Consider the following 24,679-nt stretch of genomic DNA (forward strand, 5'->3'; position numbering starts at 1 on the left):
GATCAACCCGATTGACAGTAACAGTATAAATGTCATTGAGCTTTCGCTTTTTATTCATCAACATAATCACCTTTTAGGGTGATACAATGGTTTCAACGTTTTTCCAATTTTTCCAAACCATGTTTATAAAAAAATTTATTATTCGCTTCAAAATAAGCTTCAGTTTCAGCGATGACCTCCTCATTTGAGCCAAATCTTTTTCCCTGGAGCATTTTTTTAAGATCAGCAAAGAGCCAGTAGTCACTGGGGGCTAAATCTGGCGAGTATGGGGGGTGGGGAAGCAGATCAAAGCCCAATTCGTTCAATTTCGCCATTGTTTTCATCCACTTGTGGCAGGATGCATTGTCTTGATGAAAAAGGATTTTTTTTCTCTACATGTGCGGTCGTTTTTTGCGATTTTCTCCTTCAAATGCACCAGTAAGTCAATATAACAATCACTGTTGATCGATTTACCTTTTTCGAGGTAGTCAATGAAATTCACGCCATGCGTATCCCAAAAAACTGACGCCATGACTTTGCCAGCCGACTGCTGCGTTTTCGGACGCTTCGGACGGTTTTCGCCAGCTGTGCGCCACTCAGATGACTGCTGCTTCGACTCTGGAGTGTAGTGATGTAACCATGTTTCGTCCATGGTCATGTAACGACGCAAGAAATCTTTTTTGTTTCGAGTAAATAGCGATAAACTGCTTTCTGAATCATCAACTCGTTGCTGTTTTTGTTCCATCGAAAGCAATCGCGGCACCCACTTGGAAAAAACCTTTTTCATGCTCAATTTTTCATGAAGGATAGTAAATACACTTCCATATGATATCTGTGTCATCTCAGCAATCTCACGGAGCTTCACTTTACGATCTTTCATTATATTTTTTGTCACTTCACTCACATTTTCCGGTGTAACGGCTTCCACAGGTCTACCCGAGCGTTCCGCGTCATTTGTGTCGGTACGACCACGTTTAAACTCGACGAACCACCGACAAATCGTTGCTTTTGATGGACAAGAGTCCGGATAACATTTTTCAATCCATTGTTTCGCTTGCACGGTGTTTTTACCAATTAAAAAACAATGTTTTATCAAAACACGAAACTCGTTTTTTTTTTTTTCATTTTTTAAACAAACTACAAAACGACTTTACTCCAACCTCAATAACTCAGCTGTTTCTGGTCGGATCGACTTAAAATTTTTGCTTTAGTCTCGGGTCTTAGTTGTTTACACTCTTCTCTAACCACTTGTGCAGTTGTTTATTCATTTTCATTAGTTTGTTTCGAAATGGGTGGACTTTCAGCAGAACAACGTTGAAAAATTGTGTACAAATAGTGCACAGAACGTGGACTGTCACTGAGAAAAATAGCCAAAATGAAAGGAGTAAGTGAAAAAGCCGTGCGAAATGCAATCAGGAAGTTCGATGAGGATAACACCGTTGAGGATAAACCGAAAACGGTTCGAAAAAAAAGTCCTGCTAACCCTCAGTTGGATAAACGTATTCTGAAGGCGTTCGAGCAGAAGAAGGAGGTTTCAGTTCGGGATGTGGCCAAAGAAGTGGGCACTTCGAAGTCAAATGTTCTTCGTGCTAAAGAACGTTTGAATTTTCGAACCTATAAGAAGCAGAAACAATAAAAAAACGAAACAAGAAGCATCGATCAGGCCGAGGGTTCGAAAGCTGTACAATACGATTCTTGTAAAAAATTTGAATTGCATAATCATGGACGACTCGATTACAAATCCCTGCCGGGACCACAATATTATACGGTGCGAGAAGGGCAAGTGTTAAACCAGTCCGAGACATCGATTGAAGTTGAAAAATTTGGTAAGAAAACTATGGTCTGGCAAGCAATTTGTAGCTGCGGTATGATTTCGAAACCCTTCATCACCACTGCTTCAATGAACAGCGAAAAATACATCAAGGAATGGTTACAAAAACGACTTCTACCCATGATTCGAAGCCACAAGGATCCTGTTGTCTTTTGGCCAGATCTTGCTTCTTGTCACTACTCGAAATCAACGGTAGAATGGTATACTACCAAAAATGTCACTTTCGTCCCAAAAGACATGAATCCACCAAATTGCCCACAATTTCGACCAATTGAGGAATTTTGGGCATTAACGAAGGCACATCTTAGGAAATATGTCTCGGCAGCCGAAACCATTCAACAGTTCGAAAAATATTGGAAAAAAGTGTCAAAAGTTGTCGCCAAGAAGCCTGTACGGAATTCAATGAGGAAGAAGGTGCGCCAGCTAGTCTACAATGGCTAAGTAGCAAATATTGAGAATAATATTCTGTTGTGGTAGTCTAATATTATCAGTATATCGAATAAAATTTGAATATCTAACACTTGTGAATTATTTACAGCGAAATCAAAGTGCGTCCATACTTTCTGGGACAGTCTTTAAGTTCTGTCATGTTCAAACGAAAACTATATTTGATTCAACATATAAAATTTATGTTAGCCTGCCGGCACATTGTGATTTAATTTCGCTGTTTGGTAATTTTTTGACGATTGGTTGATTGTTAATGTTTTCTAGCAAATATGAAATATTGTCTACCACACTATTGAGAAAATATGGAGTCGAAGCACTTTGACGCGTTCAAAATTTTTTTATTTAATACTAAAAAATCTAGAGTGGTACTAAAAATGTGTGAAATTTTTTGTTTTTTCAAAATTTGTATGTTTTTTTTATGCAAAAATTTATTTTTCCAAAATTTAGAAAAAAAAACTCAAGCAAAAAATTTTTTTGATAAGATATATCCGAGCCCTGCTCGAAGTTGATCCACCTGATGTGCTGAATTTAAACGTGGTCGTACAAACACCGATTATGAACCACGCTGTGGTCGTTCTAATGAGAATGTATGTCTGAAAATCGTATTAAAAGTTATGTAAAATCTGAAAGTGAGGTTGCAGGAAATTATCAAGTCATCAAAATGAATGGCATTCACATTTTTTCATAACCTCTTGAATATGAAAATATTGTTTGCAAAGTTGGTGCACGTTTTCTCACAGCTGATCAGGAAAAAACTGCGATGGCTAAAATCCATGATTATAATCTAGACTTGCTACCGCTTCCACTCTATTCGTCAGATTCTGCCCTCTGTGACTATATTATGATCTAAAATTTGAAAAAAAGCTTACTGGAAAGAGATTTGCATCGAATGAAGCATTTTTGTTAGGCTTAGTAGAAATCGTGATATAAAAGAGGTGTAGACATGTTAGAACGCCGTTGGAACAATGGTATTGCTTTGAAAAAAAGTTTAGCTTTCGTTGTCAGATCGAGGACTATTTGACAGTCATGTTATTCAATTATTTTCAATTTTAACTTGCAATCATTTTCCATTGCGTTCCGTCAATAACTCTCCATTTATTCTAGATTGCTACAACTAGCTGCTCAAATTAGCAAATGTTAGAGAAGAATAATTTACCACCAACTACCAAACATAAAGCGATTATGTCATTTTTCCTGGCCCAGGGCTGAAGGTTATGGTGCCCAAGTCTTATTGGCAAACTGCTGATGATTGTAGAAGCCATTTAAAACTCTTAACCACGCGTACGAAATCCGACTGTTGCGCTTGTGACAACAGAAAAATAAATTCTTCTCAATTAGTCACCTCGATATACCACAAGCAAGTGCCACTACCTCCGCATCTTCGATGGACACCATTTAGTTAGACTTTTATTTATGTTATGACTAACAGCTGCCGTGGCTCCCCCGCGGTGATTGTTTTGATTGCGATCGTTAATTGCCATGCCGAAGGATTCAATTATTGAACATTTTTCTACGATCATCTCATCTCTGCCGGGAACTGAGACTCTCTGCACTGCACTCGAAAATGCTCATTCGAGCTTGGCGCCAAGTCGAGTTCGTTCTGCAATGCCAGAAGGGCCGGCGGGTACGAAACCGATGTGGACACTGGCTGTGAAATAAGCGAACGTTGAACGTTGAGTTAGGTGGAATCATGTCGAAAACCTGTACCAGTTCTACATCGACAATCATGCCGTAGTCATCGCAAAGTGTGTAGGTGTATGGGACTGAAAGTAGCACTAGATTTTTTATTTTTTTTGAGATTGAATCTCCTTAGTCGATCGAAAAATGTACCGAAAACAAAATATAACTTGCTGAATACGCTATTTATTTAGATATGATAAATAAATACTCCCGGAGTCCACGATTGAGCGAAATCACCTGCCGATGGATCCGGCGTTGGGTAGATAACGATTCGGTGTTCTTTGTTGACTTTGACGTTTGCCAGCAGCGCTGTTCTTCGTGTTCTGGAGTAGCATACGATACGTAATTCACCGTCGACATAAATCTGTAAAAATGAATTGGGAACCAGTAATTTCAAGCGAATAAATATTATGCAATGAGTCTAATTTTCCTTATTATCACTACCAGGCGCGTACACATGGGGGGGGGGGGGGGTTTAGGGGTTCAAACCCCCCCGAAACAAATTATAACCCATGGGAAACATTGTGATATAAATTGTACATGTGTTGATTTATCACCATGTTCTAAACAACCCCCCCCCCCCACCCGAAAATTTTCTCTGGCTACGCGCCTGAAGTAAAAGATAACGGGTGTGCTTTAGGAAGTTAGTTTTCCTAATAGAAATTACTCTATTGTCTGAAAGTTGTTTTGATAGTGTAAAGTGTATTGTATTGTTTGGCAAATCGTCATGAATAGTTCTACCGTCCCATACGTGATTCCTGAATTTTTGTAGAACTACAGGTTGATTTGATTTGTAGGTTATGTAAGTTTAGACCCGAACAAACTTTCCAGTTACTATTCAATGAACATTCTTTCAGGAATTTCGTAGTAATATTTATGATGATCAAACTACACAAAATATGAGTGCGGCATCATTGCACCACTAGTTGGATTAAAACAGGTTTTTGCCTTTTTCTATAGAAAGGTATTAGAATTGCTGGAAAAACCGAACGGAACTTCGGAGACCTATAGTGCTTTATACCATTTGACTCAGTTCGACGAGATAGGAAAATGTCTGTGTGTGTGCACTTTTCGGAAATATTTTTACCGCTCAATTTTCTCAGAGATGGCTGAACCGATTTTAACAAACTTAGGTTCGTTTGAAAGCAACTATCAGGCCATTGATCAAGTTCAAAGATCAAATGGCTGCGACTTCTGATTCCGGAGATATGATTGTATAAGTGACGTTGTTTTTTACCGCTCTAATATATAAGGGTGCCAATATTTTAGCATCATTTCTAATTCCGTAAAGCGCTTGTGCTCAAAAGTTTAAGCACTTCGAAAAAAGTCCCCATGCAAAATTCAAGCAAAATCGGATATGGGTAAGTGGTGCTGCCCGACGGTAAAGGTTTGAAAATTTTCGATCTTGAAAAATCACCAATGGGGGGAGTACATAAAAGCAAAGTCCTGGCATTACATTCCTTTTGTGGAATTTGGCCTTTCTGTTTCAACAGATTTCGCAGCCGATTCTTAGTGTACAGAATCATTGCGTGGCTAGTACTATGGATCCTACTGACACTAAGAATCCTTCCAGGTCGGGGCTCGAACATACGACAACTGGTTTGTAAGAACCAGTGCCCTATGCATTGAACCGCCAACCCGGGTCAAGGAGGAGGGAGTACATAAGATATCCGAAAAAAAAATTTCTATTCCAAATGTCTTAGAATTGCATGAACCGTCGAGAGTAAGAATTTTTTGAAAACAATCAACTGAGACTTGAAATTTTGAGATTTTGTCTAGGTCCCAGAAAGTTGATTTTAAACAAAATTTATTTTCGAGATGACACTTAATCACGACGTTTGGCTTTTGGTAACAAATATTTTGTCGGAAACTCAAATTCAAATGAAAAAATATCTAGGACATCATATCCGAATCCGACTTTCGGTTCCGGAACTAAAGCGTAATAAATGGAAAATTATCAATTCCATTAGTATTTTTCACGAACGATGGTCAAAAACAGGTACAAATCTTATAAAACTGTCTAATAAATTCTTCTAGTTTACAGAGCTTGTTAGTTTGTGGGCATAAAAACTTAATGCAACACTACTGGTCTCCCTATTTCCTGTTCCGGAAGCACCGAAAGTGGCGAAGAAAAACTCCAAAAATAGAAATCACTTCGATTTCTCTGCGATTATTGAAGCGATTTTCACAAATCTTGATTTGAATTGAAGCTCATATTATCTTTAAAGTTACTGTGCAATTTCATCCGGATCCGACCACCGTTTCTGCAGTTACAGGGCGATGATTGTCAAAGTTTTCGAATCGCCATGATTTGATGCGTGCTTTGGTCTAATTTCAAGGTCATAGGATAAGGGCTCCATATTTCGTCTCATTTGTAAGGACGTCACCTCAAAACCCCGATTTAACCACTAAAATCACTATAACTGTTTCATATTACTGCTTCATTCGCCTTGCTCAAAGTTGAGAATTGATTCACAATTCTTGAAAATTTAACTAATATTCATAAAACAGCTAAAAACACTTATGATGTGTGCACTACTCTGCTCCTAATTTCATCTCAATGGATTTTTATCCATCCTATCGTTGGTCCTTTATTCATCCTATAAATTAGCAATGGCGACAGCAATCAAAACAAAATATTCCACTATTACACTCTCAGGTTCAAAATGTCAGAATTCTTCTTAAAAACGACCTAATGCCAACTATGAGACAATACACGATATTTTTAGAACCAGTTTGAAATCATTTTAACGTTTAAAAATTTTTCGGTCGTTTTCGTTACCATTCGCTTTTAATTTTAAATTTGACTGTAAAGTTAATTTGGTGAACTTTGAACAATACCAAAAAGTGAAGTTGTTACTATTTAAGCATTAGCCCTTCTCAAAACAAAATGCAGAGCCAGATATGCCATTTAAACAGATTTATCTGTACTGTATAGATTTTTGCGTTCGCACTGATTTAAATCAAAGTTCAGATTTTACACAGATTTCCCAAATTTAATACAGATTTGTACAGGTTAGTATTAGTATTAAATTTCAGTGATTCTTTGAAAGTTTATTATTCAACGGACAAATCACATGTTAAAGTGGAAATAAAAAATCTCTTAACATCATTTGATTAGTAAAAACAGATAGAGCAGATATAGACTTTTTATGCAGTAATACATATTTTCTATGAAAACATCTGGCATCTCTGTGCACAGCCGATGAAACACACACACACACTTAACAGCGTTATGTTGACATATAGCGGAATGAAACCAGTGCTACTAGATTTGCCACAATGGTTATTTCATTAGTATTTAACACGCTCTTTCTGGTAATAGTCCAAGCCGTAACAGTTTTATTGAAATATTAATATCAATGATATAATTAAACTAATGTCACGGATACCAAAAACATACTTTTTGATGATTTATTAATTTTTAGTTTGACGTAAAGCCGCCATGACTAAGTTCAGTTTTTGCAATGACTGAGCGGAAATATATATTGGAGAAGCCAAGTGAAAGAAAAACTAACAGAAAAGATGAATTTTTGGAAAAAGATACGCTCAGAGACAGGACTCGAACCTGCGTTCTTATGCATTCCGTGCATACGCGCTACCATTTCGCCACTCTGATCTTGTTTTAGCCACTCCAAAACTCGAAACAGACATAGTAGCAACGTACATCGAACATGGTATACATCCTGGCCGTCACCCGACCGATACCTTACATCCAAACATCTTCTCTGTCCATCAAACACTAGTCCTCTCGCTTTATACCTATTTCTCCGATCAAGCATAATCGCTTGTCACCTTCTTAATGGTGCCAGTCGCTGGCTGGACATCGTCAGCGACAGACCCCTATGAAGGTTGTATTGATTGTCTGCCCTTTCCTACCAGAAGCAGATTGTTACGGAAAATGCGTATCGTATGCACGAAATGCATAAGAACGCAGGTTCAAGTCCTGTCTCTGAGCGTATCTTTTTCCAAAAATTCATCTTTTCTGTTAGTTTTTCTTTCACTTGGCTTCTCCAATATATATTTCCGCTCAGTCATTGCAAAAACTGATACTTTTTGATGATAATTTGAAGAAGAAAAACAATTTTTGTTTTGTAACATTATGAAAAGTGTGACAATAGCTTTTATAATCATTTTAAAACATTTCACATTTTGGTTTAGGTAGGTTGTAAAATATTATTCATGTTCAAAGTAATCAGGTGAAGGGATGAGAAGGAAATAGGAGCTCAGATGAAATAGGGAGCCGTTACCCTATTTGTTGCTGGTAAACGAACCAACTTCGGCTATTCCGGTCATCTGAATCTGGTTTCGGAAGAATTGGAAATGGTGATAAAAACTGCAAAAAGGATCTCACTCACTTTTCTTCAAGATGGCCAATCGATTTTCACAAACTACTTTTCACAGAGGAAAAGTCTTACAGTTTTATATGGAATTACTAAATTTGTTGTGATTCCGATTCCGGAACTACAGGGTAAGCAAGATTTGTAGAGTGTGTTAGATTAAGTCCGAACAAACTTTCCTATTTCTATTCAATGAACAGTTGTTTTTGTGAATTCCACAGTAATATTTATGATGTTATGAGTAATATGAGAAAGGTAAAATTACACCACTAGGTGGATGAAAATAGGTTTTTAGGTTAGCATCACTTTTTATCATACAAATAGGTAACGCAATGTCAAGCGCTTGTTTTGAGTAATAATGCCGAGTATGTGACATAAATACTAAAGAGAAAGACATTATCCCACCACTAGGTGGATTAAGAAGGGTTTTTAATAGTACTAAACGTTCGTGCGAGTACAAACATCAGCTGTTTCCTATGACTATTTAGATATGTTAAAACAAATGCAAACTCTTACCTCATAACCGGAGATCAGGTTCAAAACCCGGGGTAAAACTTCCCAGTGCATCATCAACTGATTGGGACCAACCTGGTGGCAAGAGTAGACTTCAACGGGACAAACTGACTTCTTTCCGTCCTCATGAGCCCTTCCTAGTCTATAGCTAAGTGCCAAATCACACAATGACCGTCGTACCGCGTCATCTCGAACCGGTATTTCGACGAGCCGTTTCCGTTCAGCTTGCTTAGTTCTCGATAGTCTCTTTTTGGACAACTGAGTCGATCCAATCGAAAAACTCGATTCCCGCCTGACCGACGGAATCCTCGATGGTTCCGTTCGTCGGTCTATAAAATTTGGGTCCGTTGTGGATCGTCTTTTAGTTGTCGCGGGAACGTAGTCGTCTCGGGATTCTGTCAGCATAAAGCTACTTAGTCGCGATTTACTGTGAGGCTCAGTAGGATCACCGGCAAAACTCAAGGTACGTTTCCGTACCTGTGCTGCGCTACTACTGCTGCTGCTAGATGTTCGATCCCGTTGGTCGAAAGATTTTCTGGATGTTCGGAAATCCGGTGGGAGTTCATCTCGGGAAGCTTCCATAGACGATTTTGAAGTACGTTTTTGAATATCGGTTCGAGCTGAATCTTGCAAAATGGTCGAACTTTTGGGTGAATCTACAGCCGATGTTTTCTCGAAAACTGGTTCTTCCGGTGTTGTTTTACTTAAAATTGATGGTTTTCGAGCTTCAGAAGCTTCAGTCGTAGACATCGATGCACGCGGTGTTGTCAGGTTGGTTTGTTTCCAAGTTTCCTCACTTGGGACGGAAATCTTTCGATCGTCGGTTTGGTTGTCATTGATTAACCGTTCCAATGGTTCAATAACCCTTGAAATACTGAAACGATTGACACTTATGACTGGTTGTTCCTGGTCGTGTCGATCAAGAGATTTTCGCGAAATGGACAGATCTGGAGAGGGTTCTGTGGATGGTGAACGCTCTGGGGTTTCGATCGATTGAGAAATGCTGTAGCGTTGAAGAACGTTTGAAATGCGCTGACGTAAATTCTGTGGCATTTGATCAACAGGTTGACTATGATCTGTCACGATCAAGGATTGCGTTGGGATGACTTCCACTGGGACTTCATGAGCTGGAACGATTGGAACCTCCTTGAAAACCGATTCTTCTTCGGATTGCTGGGGTAGTTCTTCCTCTTCTAGAATACTTGGCAAGGCTGGATGCAGTGTTGACGATGATCGTTCTGGTACACTTTTACTGTACAAATGTTCTTGAGGATCGATTCCGAAAAGATCTTCAGTTTGAGTTGATATTGATGCAAATAACACTTTTCCCGAATCAACAAAAGTCGAATCAGCTGTCTTCGTCGTACTAGATTTTTCCGAATGAGCTTTTCGATAGAGTTCGGAAAAAAGTTTAGTCATCCTCTGCTCGGCTGGACACTGAATAGCGGAAATAAACTCCTCTCGATTAGTTATGGATTCACTTGACAGTTGTTCCTTTTCATCAGGATCTGACATTTTCATCGGCAAACGCTTTATGGTCACCTCTTCAATTTCATCCAAAGGTGGTGCACTCGGAACAGTTGGTCGCAGCACTTCGGATCTACTTTCTGGCAATTGCTGATCTTGGCTCGTGATTGACGAAACGGTCATGGATCCAGCGAGCAAGCGGTATATTTCATCCAATACTTGTAACCTTTCCTTTATTGTGTTCAGTTCACATTCGATCGAGATAAACTGAGCTTCTTGTTCCTGGAAGGCAGATTGAAAAATTGTCGTGTCGATATTTGTTATCAGAAATACACCCAAACCTACAGTTAGGAAATCATTTTTTACACGAAGTATTCGATTTACGTAACTCTTTTTTTTAACCAAATCCCGAATAATGTTTGAACTCGGTTTAGAATTTAAGACGGCGATTGACGGTTGATTGATAATTCTCGAAAGCCCCTGCTTTATGGATTCTTCCGAAACGGATTTGATGATTAGATGCCGGAAAACTATATTTCGATATTTCTTAAAAACCATTAAGCGGCCCATACACGTTCAGTTTTCCGCACAGTTTTTGGTGTGCGACGCCACGACTGAACTGAAGTGAATTAAGAGTTCATCCGGCCAAACGTCCGGCTTTTTTTACTGAAATTTTTGAACTCAGTTTCATCCGATTTACTGATCAGTCCTTTCAGTGAGTCAGTTTTCTTTTAATCATAATAATGTGCCTCCATGAAAAATACTGATGAAACTGACATGAAGACAAAACTCAAAACTGACCTGACGCCACACACGCTCAGTTCAGAAAATTTATTCCGTCCAAGGTTCATTTGAAATGTCCGTCAAACTGAAGGTGTATGGGCCACTGAAGAACTATCAGTTATTCGGATGAAACTGAGCTCGAGAGCTTCAGTAAAAAAACCGGACGTTTGGCCGGATGAACTCTTAATTCACTTCCGTTAAAGGTTCAGTCATGACGTCATGACGAAACTGTCCGGAAAACTAAACGTGTCACTTAAAATATAACGAATCGAAATAATTACTCCCCAGAAGCTCTTTGGAAATTCGATTCGGAAATACTGATATTTCAGGGATTCCCAAAATATACAGCGTGTACAATCTAAAATTAGTTTAAGGGTGGATAGAGAAGGCGAAAGCAAGAAATAAATCCTAAATAATGTGGGGTCGAAACGTAACCGTTACTGAGGTATTTAATTTGAAAGTTTTTATAGTAAGACGCTTACCTATATTCAATAAAGAAATGAAAAGAGTTGCCATCACTGGAATTGCGATGTGGTGTGCTGGTGCTGCTCTTAAAAAAGTATCATTTCAATGTGTTGTTTGGCACGTATAGTTAAAAATTTGGTTGAAACGGTAATTTTGAGTGATAGTGCAGGTGTGACAAGTGTGTGTTTAGTAGTGAGAGTGATATTTATTGATTAATGTTGATCCGCGCATCTAAAGATGCTCAAGCGGCGGAAACTGAGAATTTACCGCCCCAAAATTCAACGATGTTAACCTGTTAACCGATCGAAGCGCCGTCTGCATGTCATTGTCGGTGGTGTCAGATTTCTATGGAATGTGTGAAAGTTTACTAGTCGATCGTGTCCTTGGATATATGTTATATTTATCCGGATATGTTTTGGTAAACAATATGATCTCAACAAACCCTGGTTTTCGTTACTCAGGAGGAATATAATAAGTAAGAATACTTATTATATTTCTCCTGAGTAACGAAAATCAGGGTTTGTTGAGATCATATTGTTTACCAAAACATATCCGGATCTCTTTCCCTCCCTACTAACAAATCTCCTATCCCATGATGCTCGTGGAGATACAGTGGTACCCGCGGTCTCTGGAAACAACGATTATCGAACTAACATTCCTTCCTTTCCCTCAGTAGCACAGCCTTAGGTCGTTATTTAAAGTTAGGACTGAGTGGGTATGTACAGCGAAAATGATTTGCTTCTACCAAGCTTCATTTTCTTAGTTCATTGTACATTTCCACTCATTCGGTCAATCACGAAGTGCAACTACGGGCAATCTACTTCAGCTCAGCTCAGATTAAGACGCTTGCCTATATTCAACAAATTCGGTATATCTTTTAACTCAGACAACCTACAAAATTTGTTTTTGGCAGCAAATGAAAGGATATTAAAATACTGTTCCATTGATATTACGAAAGTTTTACTTGTTTCTATTGGACTCCGTAAAAATGTGAAAGAAAAGTGTCTCATCCACAATATGGACACTGTAAAACAAATTCTGAGAACGAAATATGAATTGTCAAGTTATTTGTACTTTTATATAATAAGTACTCAATTGTTCATGGAACTTAATGTTGAAAAATATCCCCCCTGTTCTATATTTCGATTAAGAATTGTTTGTTAAACTTTACGATGGATCTAAATGGCATTTTTTGTGAACTTTATTCAATATCTTCAAAATTAGCACGTTGACAATACATTGTTTTTACCAGTTTTGAAAAGTCCAAGATTTTTCGATAAGTTCCTTTCTTTATTCAAGAAATTATGGCTGGGATATTCTCCTTCGAGTAGTTATCCACATTAACGCCTCAACCTGATTCTGGAGCTCTCACTCACTACTCTACTTCTTCTTCAGCCTGAAATTGAGTCAATACGACTCAACTGTAGAGTAAATATAACTCATCTTTAAGTATTTTTTGCACATGCCGCACTGAAACTATCTAGAGCCACTTTGCCTAAAATTAGGTTATTCAACGGAACCCCCAAATTAGGTTGAATGTAATTAAAATTAAGTTGTTTTGCAGTTCCGTGTACACTCCACTTACACACTCCCCTCATCCTCATCCTCAAACTCATTGTAGTTAACAAGTAACTCAGGATACCACAATGGCTTATACAAATTGAGTTGTAGTAAGTGTTTGAAAACAGGGGGAATTTGACGAAAAATGTTTGCGAAAATCGACATTTTTCAACAGCCACAGATATTAATAACAGCTAAAAAATGATCGTAAATATATTTATACGAGTGAAAGGATAGCAAGTGTCGCTAATAAAGAAGCTGGAACTCAAATTGTTTGTATATATCGGCAAAGTTCCATAACAACTCAAAGAATTATCACCAAAAATTTCACAGGTTCTTTTTAGGTAATTCAATTGTATTTATTGTAAAAATTTTATTTGTCAAGGTTACTTTAGACTAGAAGCACAGATACTTTTTATACAACTCAGGGTAATCATGGAGGAGATCTGTAGTAATTTGGTAGTAAATTGGTTAATTGATCGGGTTTTACGAAAAATTGGTACTTCTTTACGAGTACAGCATATAAAGGGTGATTTTTTAAGAGCTTGAGAACTTTTTTAAACAATAAAACGCATAAAATTTGCAAAATCTCATCGGTTCTTTATTTTAAACGTTAGATTGGTACATGACATTTACTTTTTGAAGATAATTTCATTTAAATGTTGACCGCGGCTGCGTCTTAGGTGGTCCATTCGGAAAATCCGCTTTTTTATCGACAAATTTTGTTCAGCGATGAGGCTCATTTCTGGTTGAATGGCTACGTAAATAAGCAAAATTGCCGCATTTGGAGTGAAGAGCAACCAGAAGCCGTTCAAGAACTGCCCATGCATCCCGAAAAATGCACTGTTTGGTGTGGTTTGTACGCTGGTGGAATCATTGGACCGTATTTTTTCAAAGATGCTGTTGGACGCAACGTTACAGTGAATGGCGATCGCTATCGTTCGATGCTAACAAACTTTTTGTTGCCAAAAATGGAAGAACTGAACTTGGTTGACATGTGGTTTCAACAAGATGGCGCTACATGCCACACAGCTCGCGATTCTATGGCCATTTTGAGGGAAAACTTCGGAGAACAATTCATCTCAAGAAATGGACCGGTAAGTTGGCCACCAAGATCATGCGATTTGACGCCTTTAGACTATTTTTGTGGGGCTACGTCAAGTCTAAAGTCTACAGAAATAAGCCAGTAACTATTCCAGCTTTGGAAGACAACATTTCCGAAGAAATTCGGGCTATTCCGGCCGAAATGCTCGAAAAAGTTGCCCAAAATTGGACTTTCCGAATGGACCACCTAAGACGCAGCCGCGGTCAACATTTAAATGAAATTATCTTCAAAAAGTAAATGTCATGTACCAATCTAACGTTTAAAATAAAGAACCGATGAGATTTTGCAAATTTTATGCGTTTTATTGTTTAAAAAAGTTCTCAAGCTCTTAAAAAATCACCCTTTATTAACAACCAGTACGGTAAAATTTCATTTTCAATCGAATAATATAAGATGAAAAAGAAATTTATGGCCGCTGACCGTCAGCATATCCCTACTAATTCATTTGACTTTTGCTGCCATTTTCAAGTGAAGCTCCCGGAATTCATCGTCAGTTGAATAATCGTTGATAGTCATTTGAAGTTTTGCTTGCTCAGTTTCAAGTGCGGAGTAGTGTAGCTCCTTCATTGCCTTCGCTCTTGGTAGTAAGCAAATTCGAACGAATAGAATTATAAATGGAGTAAAGTATTAAAAATGAAAACTGAAGGAGGAAACAATTAATTTATGTGTATTCTGTGATTGATATTTCAGCAATCTGGTTTGTCTTTCATCTATTATCTTGAACCAATTGGAATGTTTACATGAACCTCATTTGAAGTCCGCTCTCACACTATTGAAAGAGATATTTTGTTACTTCAAGAGATCAACTGACGGTGGTTAAACTGAGCCTCGATTGAAGAGAAACGAATGATGACTGAATGCTGCCCGTTCGGGCCGTCAGCAAACATTGTGTGTGTCAGAGAGTGAAGTTTACTGCATTCGAGAGATCGTCAATGTGTTCCACATTCAGTTTCAATTGAATTGAATGAAGTTTTACAGCACTGTTAACAACTAAGTGAGGTTTACAAAAATATTCATAAGAAAGATGGGGAATAGATATTCTCAACATTGATCTGAATTGACGAAGAAATAAGTTTACGCCAACTTTTTTTTACAGAATCGTTCTACTCCCCAGTGAACGACCAAAACGGTTAAAGCCAGGGTAAAATGAATGATATAAAAAAGTTATTCTATAGTACGAATGTAGTTATGATGATTAAAAACCTTTCGTTATAAAATAATCATTATCACAATCTTGAGCGATTACGTGGAAATAATGATGTCATTCGAATTTTTATAACGAGGAAGGAAAGCAAGTGTTTATAACCATGGAAGCCAAAGGCTTTGTAAATCGGATGTGATGAGGAAGTACGGAAGTACGTTACAAGCACATATGCATAATAATTCAAGTATGTTACAAGCACATATACATATAAAAGTTGGAGTTTACTTAGAAGGTATTAATAGAGAGAAAGGTGTTTTAAATGTTTCTGACAAAAGGGTTCAAATATAAAACTGGCCCGACTTTACGAGAATACCGTGAAATTTTTTATTGTTGTGAGATCTGAGATGGGGCATTGGCGGTGCGCAATCTGAACATGTACGGAGTATTGAGTTGGGTTGTGTTGCCCTCTAAGTTCTAAACATTCCGAGCAACGCTGGGTAATTCAGCTAGTTAAACTTTAAAATAGATTGACCACAGTGGCATTTTTGTGAATTTTATCCAATATCTCCAAAAATGATTCGTTGACTTAAGAATTTTTACCGGTTTTACCGATGTTTTGATAAGGTCACTTTTTCCTCAATTCAAACAATTTCGGCTGTGATAGTTTCCTTCTAGAAGTTATCCACTTTAAAGCCTCAATCTAGGTATACCTTATGATAAAAAAAGAACCGGAATTTTCATTTTAAAAATTCCCGCGCTTGTCCAATCGCTAAACTTTTCTTCTCTCAACGTTGGCAACACTTTTATACACATTCTGTCAAATTTTGACGCATATCGTACGATTAGTTTTTGTTTGGCGTCTATACAAAGAAGTTGAAAATTTTTCGTGTGGTGATTTTTATAATGGATGAAAATTTAGAACAACGGCTCGCCTTCGAAGCGCCATTCGGTCGATTGCTGTGCGGTTCGACGTCATATTCATAGACCCACACCTCATCACCAGTTATGATGCATTCGATGAATGTGGGGTCACTATCTGCGTTGGAAATCATCTCTTCGGCCACATCAACACGACGCTGTTTTTGAATGAAATTAAGCTTTTTTGGCACCAGCCGAGAAGCGACGCGTTTCAAACCCAAAACATCAGTTAAAATGTGTTCGGCTGATCCATAAGAGATGCCCAACCACACAGCAATCTCTCTAATCGGTACAGAATGATTTTACAACATAGATAACAGATGTTGTTGGGCGGCCAGGGATCTCATCATGATCCAAGCTTGTACGACCACCTTTGAAGCGTTTATACCACTCGTATGCCTGTGTTTTTCCTAGACACGATTCACCAAAGGCCTTTTCTAACATTTTCAACGTTTCGGAACACTTAAATCCATTTGCAACACAAAATTTTATGCACGCACGATGTTCTAAATTTTCATCCATTATAAAAATCGCCACACGAAAATTGTTCAACTTCTTTGTATATACGCCAAACAAAAACTAATCGTACGATATGCGTCAAAATTTGACAGAATGTGTATAAAAGTGTTGCCAACGTTGAGAGAATAACAGTTTACCGATTGGACAAGCGCGGGAATTTTAAAATGAAAATTCCGATTCTTTATTGATCATAAGGTATTCTAGATCGGTTTTATTAACTGACTGTACAATATGTTCATTTGAACAGTTTCAAATCCAGTTCTCTCTTAACAAATATTACTGCTGTGAAACATATCAAACAACAAGTTGCACATCGTACCAGTAAAGTGTGCTTTTCTAATCACATAATCGTTGCGGGAATAGTTAAGAAATACAACACAGAAACAATGTTTGCTACTTGGGTTATACACTTACCTCATTATACTCAAACACATTGTAGCTAACAAGTAACTCAGGATACCACAATGACTTATACAAATTGTGTACAAAGAGTAACTGTATGTAAAACCAATGGCCCTGTCTCTTAGAGCGACAAACAAAAGAATCTGAGGCTGATGTATGCGGAACAGGGGTGGATATTTTGATAACAAATGTATAAAACCCTGCACATTGTACAATGCTCAAATAGAACAAGATGGCTGTTAGTTTTATTACACAATTTGTATATGGTTAAATGTAGAAAAAGTAAACTTATCTAATAGGAAAACACTTGAATTTTCAAAATCGGTATAAAAAATCTGCAGTCAGAAATATTTTTGAAAATATTGGATACAGTTCCCAAAAAATGCCATTATTACAAGAACAAGTGAAATTTTTACTACACCAATGGATAGCTATTTCAATAACCTTTCATTTGTCGCCAAAACCAAGTTTTTAGGTTGTCTGAGGTAGAAGGTATTCCCAGTTTATTGAATATAGGCAGGTGTTTTACTATAAAAACTCCAAATAAAATATTTTTGCACAGAAAACAGATGTACAGGCTGACATATGAACTGTGTGTAAAACTTGCTCATTCAGCGTGGTGAACACTTGCAGATGTCATCGCGATCGACGCTATTTTGGGAGCAGCATTTACATCAGTGCTCCATATTTGAGTGCTACATTCACTTAACTGTAAATTTGGTTTGCTATTGATTATAATGACAAAAGTTTATTTTCGTGTTGTTCCGATTGAATTTTCGTGTGATTTAAGCAACAAGAAAATAGAGTTATCTTTTTCACTTAGGGAGATCGTGTGAGAAGTGTTCAAATTGTTGTAGTTGGAATATTTCTATATCGTTCCGGAACGTAGTGAAACGTATTGAAAAATCGCGGCGAATAGTCGAGTAGGTTTGATGTTCACCCTTGAAAGGATAACAACTTAAGGTTAAGGTTGATGGATCCGATATCGCCATCCATGACAAACAAACATCGTTTTCCGACATTTACTCATCAAACTCGTTCCGAAAATAGGTATATTGTAGAAGATTTCAAGATATACCTATAAACGGGAAGTCGCCATCTTGGATGTTGACACAACGTCAAACACCCGTTCCGAAAATAGTCGTAGGATAAAATTTTAAAACGTTCATTACACACACTTTACGCTTTTTGTACTAAGCAAATCCCAAGTAACGCGAACTTTTTTACGATCTGATTCACTTTTGTTCATAAATGCAGGTTTGGGTGTATGAGTAAACGTAATTACCAATGCAGAATCATAAACATCATAGCTTCTGGCACTGTCGATTGAATCACATTGAATATTTTTATCTTCGAATTCGATTACTGAAAGATAAAAATGTTCGTAAAGTTACTCATTAAATAGAAAAAATCAACTTACTCGACAGTTCGTCCTCCAGAACATCTGCAGAAGCTTCTGGCGTTTCAATGAGATAATTTCTCAGGAGACTGCTACCGGTTTGCATTAAACTGGAACGTATTTCCCGAATTTTGTCCAGTTCCATAGTGGCGAGCTTATTTATAATATCTGCCATAGTTTCTCTCATCGGTTCAACGGACTGCTGAATATAGTGTACGATCTGCTCGAAGTACCTGCTCATAGTTTCCCGTAAAGTGTCATCAACGGGAATTTGCTGCCGTTCGTCCTCACCATCGCCACCAACATTTGTATTACGTGAATTCACTGCTTCCGAAGTAAACTCATCCTTAGAAGAATCTGCTTTTGTCATCTGAAGAGATGAAACGACTTGCGAAGTGTCTTCCACAGGATCTGGAATTCTGGAAGATCTACCCACATTGGAGATCTTCGGTCTTACTAATGAGTTCGAATCCAGTGGTTGTGACGAATCCTGCGGTGTCAAAAGTTGCTTCCTTTCCAATATCTCTACATCGTCCTCAATCGGTACAACATTTTCACTAAGCATTGAATCTAGCACTTGTGTCGAAACATCCTTCGCTGAATCGCTTTGCAATGGATCCAGTTTAGAGCCTTTTAACGAAGATCGTACCTTTCGAATCGATCCCGAACTTTGTTGATCGACGGTATCAGATAGCGGTCGTACCTCCTTCACACACTCCAGCTGCGATTCCATTTCGGAAGTCTTTCTCAAATCGACGAGTCGAGCCTCAAAAAACAGCCCCAAATTGTTCGGTTGATCACGAATGCTTCCACTCAGCATTACAAACTGATCCGATTCTCGTCGTTCCAAATTTCCGGATGCTGATTCCAACCGTAGATGGACTACATTTCCAGAATTTTCCATCGTTTTCAGATGGCTGGATTCTTCCAGTAACTTTGAAAATAACGTCATCATTCGGGTTTTGGCGGCAATAGTCTCTTCCGAAGTTTTCACCATGGAACCCTTGCGCTCACGATGCCAGGACTCCGGCACACCCAAGGTATTTTCCAGAAACTTCCGTAGCTCGTCAATGGTGTCGTTCAGCCGTTGACGCTCCGACTGCAACTGCTGAGTGATATCCGAGGGGGTTTCGTCGTTCGATTCCTGAACAAGATGAAACGATACGGACGGCTTCTGGCCTACCACCGATGACTCCGACCGAACGGGAACTTCCGATTCTTTGTTGATGAAAGACTTTATTTTCACACTCCAACTAGCGATGATCTTTATCAGCGTTAGGAACAGTGACTGGAACAAGGTCACGTAGGGTAGAACGTCCGCTTCCTGTTTCGAATCTTCATCCAACAAATTATGAATCTGTTGAATTACTTCGCGTGTTTGAATGTCCAGTTCGGTCGAATGCCTAATGGGCGGTGGTTGTCGATCGGTGAGCAGTGTTGTTCCCGGACAACTGGAGACGTGAATATCCTCCGATTCGAATGGGACCGTTTTGAGTAGCTCTAACAGATCGGCAAGTACGTGGGACAGAGAAGCTTCATAGTAGACAAGCACTGTTAGCAGTGCTTCTCGAAGCGCTATAAGAATAGCTTCTTCCGTAAATTCGGTATCCTCCTCGCAGATCAGTTCGTCGAAGTAAGTTCTCAATAGTTCCGATGTGCTGTACTTTTTCTTCGTTGTGACTTCATACTGTGCTATGCTTTGTAAAACGTCCTGAATCTGGTTTACCAGCGCCAACGCATTTTCATCGCTGGTCCGGTTCATCAGCTGATGAACAATCGTTCGAACTTTCTCGAGGATTGGTTTCTCCTGGTATTCTCTTGGCAACTCTAACTTTTCACTGTGAAACACCTGAGCTATAATCGAAGCTATATCTTTCAAATCTGCTTCGCTCAGTTCATTGTTCAAAATAAACTTCTCAATCATCAATCGAATTTCCATGACCAGTTCTTCAGTGCCGTCTTTGGTAGGTTTTTTGATCCAGTTTTTGCTAGAGGTTTGAATTACGATGGATCCTCCGGAATAGCTCATTACTCCGATTAATTTATCCTCGCTCTCACGAACGCTGATACCGGAAGGGTTATCATCTAAATTGCCGCTCCTGATGGATTGATCCAGTTCCTGTTTGATCTGTTCCACTCGAACGCTACGGAACTCATCCGAATGGATTTGAACTAACAGCTTTTCACTTGGTTGTTTCACAAGATTTTTAAAATATTCTTTCATCAATCGAGTAGTTTCCTGTCGATCGCCACTAGTGGAAAAGTTTTCCGCTGTGGTAGTTACCACCCCTGCGGAGGCATTTGGGTAGCTTAGGACTCCCACGATATTCGGTCCGAATTTACTGACGGTGATTTCCGGTTCTGTCGAAAGCGTCTGTTCCATTATTTGCTCTTGATTTCTCATCGAATCTTGCAGGAAACTTCTCAATCGATCCATTGGCATTCGCTCATCATCATCGTCATCGCTTCCGGAGCGGTTCCCGAAAGGTTGTTCCTCGTTCTGCGTTGGCTGTACAAACAATGCCGTGTCGGTTCCTTTGCTGAAATATCCCATGAAAGCTTCCGATTCGGTTTCAAGGTTTGTCAAATGATCCCTCGAGTGAGTATGAACTACAATGGTGTCCTCCGGTTGATTCAGAATTTCCGCCAATGTATTCTGCAATCGCACCAGAATCGATTCCCGTGAAGATCCCTCCACTTTCCTTAGAATATCTTCCGTTAGTTCCATCATTTGCCTCGTGGTTGCCCGGTGATCGGGTTGCGTTCTTCGAGAGCTCTGTGATTCGTACACGTCAGGATACTTGAAAATCACCGTACTATCTTTGTCCTGCAGTAACCGGTTAACGTTCCTTATGCAATCCGTCACTCGCTGCTGCCCAGATGAAGAACCGTTTCTTGACATCTGCATCAGGACCGTACTGTTCGGGTCGATAATTGCTCCCACGGCATGACCACGAACGTTTCCCACTATCGAAACGGATTGTCTTCTGCGTGAACCACTTTCCACACTACTCGATTGCTCTTCCGGAAGTTCAATGATCGGAACCGAATAAACCGACCTCTCATCGACTGATTCTAAGTACATTTCTTCGATCAGCTGCTCTCGTGCCTCTTCCTCCGTATCGGACAATTCAGTTTCAGTGACCTCCGATTCTATGGATTGCGTGGAAAAACTCCCATCAGATACGGACTCATCCGCTGCAACGTCGTAAGTTCCATCGTATGCAGCTGGGTGCAACGGGGCGTGATAGACGTTACGAATAATGGTTTGCTCTGTTCCGATTCTTGACCTCACAACTTCCGACACAACCTGAACATTTCCATCGTCGTACAGATCGATGAAAACTTGCTGGTGTTGATGCGGCTGCTGTGGCCGGATATTCCGATAGGGTTTAGGATTCGCTCTGGGTTGCTCAGGTTTCATTTAGAAAACTGCTAATTTTGTGCTACGTTCAAGATCTGACAGTTCAAATGTTCTTTAGTAAATTAAATCCAATTCGAAATTGATAGCCGCAACTTACCAAAAACCGATCTGAATTCGAATTTGAAATTTCAATTTTGACGTGGAGACTTGGATAACCTGATCAAAAATTAACTCGCCATAAATTTAATTGAAACAAAACTACGCTATAAAATCAAGCAAGCCTTGATTTTACTAACAAAAATCGTTCAATTGAAACCTGTCAAAATTCTAGTTCGAAAATTTACCATATCCCTTAAATCAATCTAAAACCGCCCGAAAAATGAGTGAATTTTATCACGAACGAAGTGACAACGGTTCGACCGATGGATCCCGAGATTTGGAACTGGTGATTGATATTTTTGATGACGGCCGAATCGAATTAGTTTCCAATGAAGATCGTGACGAATCGGAGATAACCAGCAAAAGTGAACCACCACTGGAACAAATTTACGCAAGCGATGATGGTTCGTCTTCTGAGCAGAACTTTCTACAGGTGTCCGATGGAAACGAAAGCGATTCGTCGGATTTTGAACCGGAACTTTTGCAATCTTGCCCTCCCAAATGTTGGTGCCCCGGAAACTGTCATGCCTTCGATTGTGACGATCCGGACGATGTGGTGATGATGGAAGCGAACATTCTGGTTAAGGTTCCCATTCGGAGGAAGTGTTTCGATCGTTTGATAGAAATAGTACAGATCTACCAAAATAGTTTGAAATAATCGAATTTAATAAAGGTTCATTGACTGCGTACCGTATTCCCACGGACTTTTTATTTAGATTTGACCTCGCAGCTATAGTCCACAAACCTGCAGTGAAAGAATTCTTGTTTGATTACTATGCTATCTGTAATAATAGGAGAAATCACCAGGCTTTTTATTTGAACAGAGGCAGAAAGAATCCATTCTTTCTTTAGTAATGAATATCTAGAATATTCATTAGACTCAGGTCCATACCCATGATTTCGTTTCGGGAGGATAATGGTCTGCTTCGAATCGCTCAAAACTTATTTAAAATAACGAATGTAACGCTTCGTAACACCTAAAACTTACTAACTTAGTAACGCATGTAACATATCGTAACAGTTGTAGCTTACAAACGTGTAATACTTATAGCTTACAAACGTGTAACGCTTGTAACACTTCGTAACGTCTATAACTCTGTAAAAGTAACGCATGTAGCTCTTACAGCTCACAAATAAGTAACGCCTCGTAACGCCCAAAACTTAAGAGCAACGCATGTAACACTCCGTAACGCCAATAACTTACTAAAAAGTGACGCATGTAACACTTCGTAACGCCTATAACATACAAAAAAGTAACGCATGTAACGCATCGTAATGCCTATAACTTCCTTACAAGCAACACACCGTAACTTGTTTACCGCAAGCATCTAACCCCCCTTATAACGATTTTTAACTTTCCTAATTTCCACAAAATAACTCAACGCTTTCTAGCTTATTTAACTTAACGTAACGGTTCCCATGTCATGAAAATATCGAGTGAAACGCTTCGTCAAATGAAACATTTTTCCATATTGGAGACGGTTATAGCGTTATGGGTAAGTCGATGCTGGCAACTAACCAGAGCACAGTTGGTTAGTTCATATTTCTCGGATGATTTTTCAAAAGGCCGTAAGACCAAATACAAATAATAATACCCCTAAGTCCCATACAAACGAACCGCTGATGTTTGATTCACAGCCTGAACAAGTAAGCCTTGCAAATTACTCCCTTTCATTGCGATAGTTTGAAAATGTGGAAGGAGATCGTTTCTGGCAACGCTTTATGCTAGTTGCTACGGTGCAAAACAAACTTGTTTGTTTATGTTTATCGTTGCTGTATTAAACTGCATCAATCAGTCTAAATATCACCGGCACAAAAGATGAAAAATGAACACAAACACCCACGAATATACAAATATCAATACAGCTAGTAGTATATTCATGGTGGCTTAACCATTCTAGATTATTGTTTAACTTACATTTCGCTTGTGATCTTGATTATCAGATAAAAACTGTTTGTTTATTTATTTTTCAGTATAATAAACAGTAACTATGGTGATGCCCCGTTTACACTTCTGCTGGCTGCCAGCATGCTGGTGTCAGTGTACTGCCCTCTTAGGAAAAAACGTTCAACTGTGGTCCAATGATCCAAAGTATTAGACCAACGAAGGACCACCGTTGAACGGTTTTTTCCTAAGAGGGCAGTACACTGACACCAGCATGCTGGCAGCCAGCAGAAGTGTAAACGGGGCATGAACTTGTTCTTACCCTTCAGTGTTGCTAGTTTTATAGAAAACTCGTTAAAGTACATTGTCACTCTGACAGTGTATCATGACAGTATACCGCACGATGCAAAATGTGTCCTTGAAAATTTGTCGAAGTATTCCGTATTATAATTTGTATTTGGTAAGACCAAGTGATAGTTTACATTCTCTTTTATTAATTACCAAACGATTTTCACATCCATCACTCAACTCTTTGTATAAAATGATACTCGAAACCTTCGACTTTCAAACAGAATTGTAAAATCTAAGAAAAACTTCACAATCAAGCCACAATAATCGAAAGAGAAAATGGACAAAAAGGAACTGTCAATTGCATAAGCAATTAAAAATCAACCGAGATCTGCGTGTTACACAGATAAAAATATTTACAACTATTTCCA

The 24,679-nt window shown here is 38.8% G+C and overlaps 2 protein-coding genes across 2 annotated transcripts; one reads left to right on the forward strand and one right to left on the reverse strand.

Moving 5' to 3' along the window:
• Window positions 1-4,059: 4,059 nt before the first annotated feature.
• On the reverse strand, window positions 4,060-22,133 carry LOC131431187 (uncharacterized). The gene is made up of 5 exons (XM_058596750.1): window positions 22,074-22,133; window positions 18,574-22,011; window positions 18,439-18,518; window positions 8,794-10,539; window positions 4,060-4,301 (listed from the first exon to the last, which is right to left on the reverse strand). Exons 2-5 carry the CDS (start codon window positions 21,974-21,976, stop codon window positions 4,125-4,127), a joined length of 5,406 nt encoding a protein of 1,801 aa, XP_058452733.1. The 5' UTR covers window positions 21,977-22,011; window positions 22,074-22,133; the 3' UTR covers window positions 4,060-4,124.
• A 72-nt stretch (window positions 22,134-22,205) lies between these two features.
• Window positions 22,206-22,761, forward strand: LOC131432463 (uncharacterized). The gene has a single exon (XM_058598757.1). The coding sequence runs from the start codon at window positions 22,296-22,298 to the stop codon at window positions 22,731-22,733; it is 438 nt and encodes a 145-aa protein (XP_058454740.1). The 5' UTR covers window positions 22,206-22,295; the 3' UTR covers window positions 22,734-22,761.
• Window positions 22,762-24,679: the final 1,918 nt, after the last annotated feature.

Source organism: Malaya genurostris, chromosome 2, assembly GCF_030247185.1.
Source record: "Malaya genurostris strain Urasoe2022 chromosome 2, Malgen_1.1, whole genome shotgun sequence".
Lineage (NCBI taxonomy): Eukaryota > Metazoa > Arthropoda > Insecta > Diptera > Culicidae > Malaya > Malaya genurostris.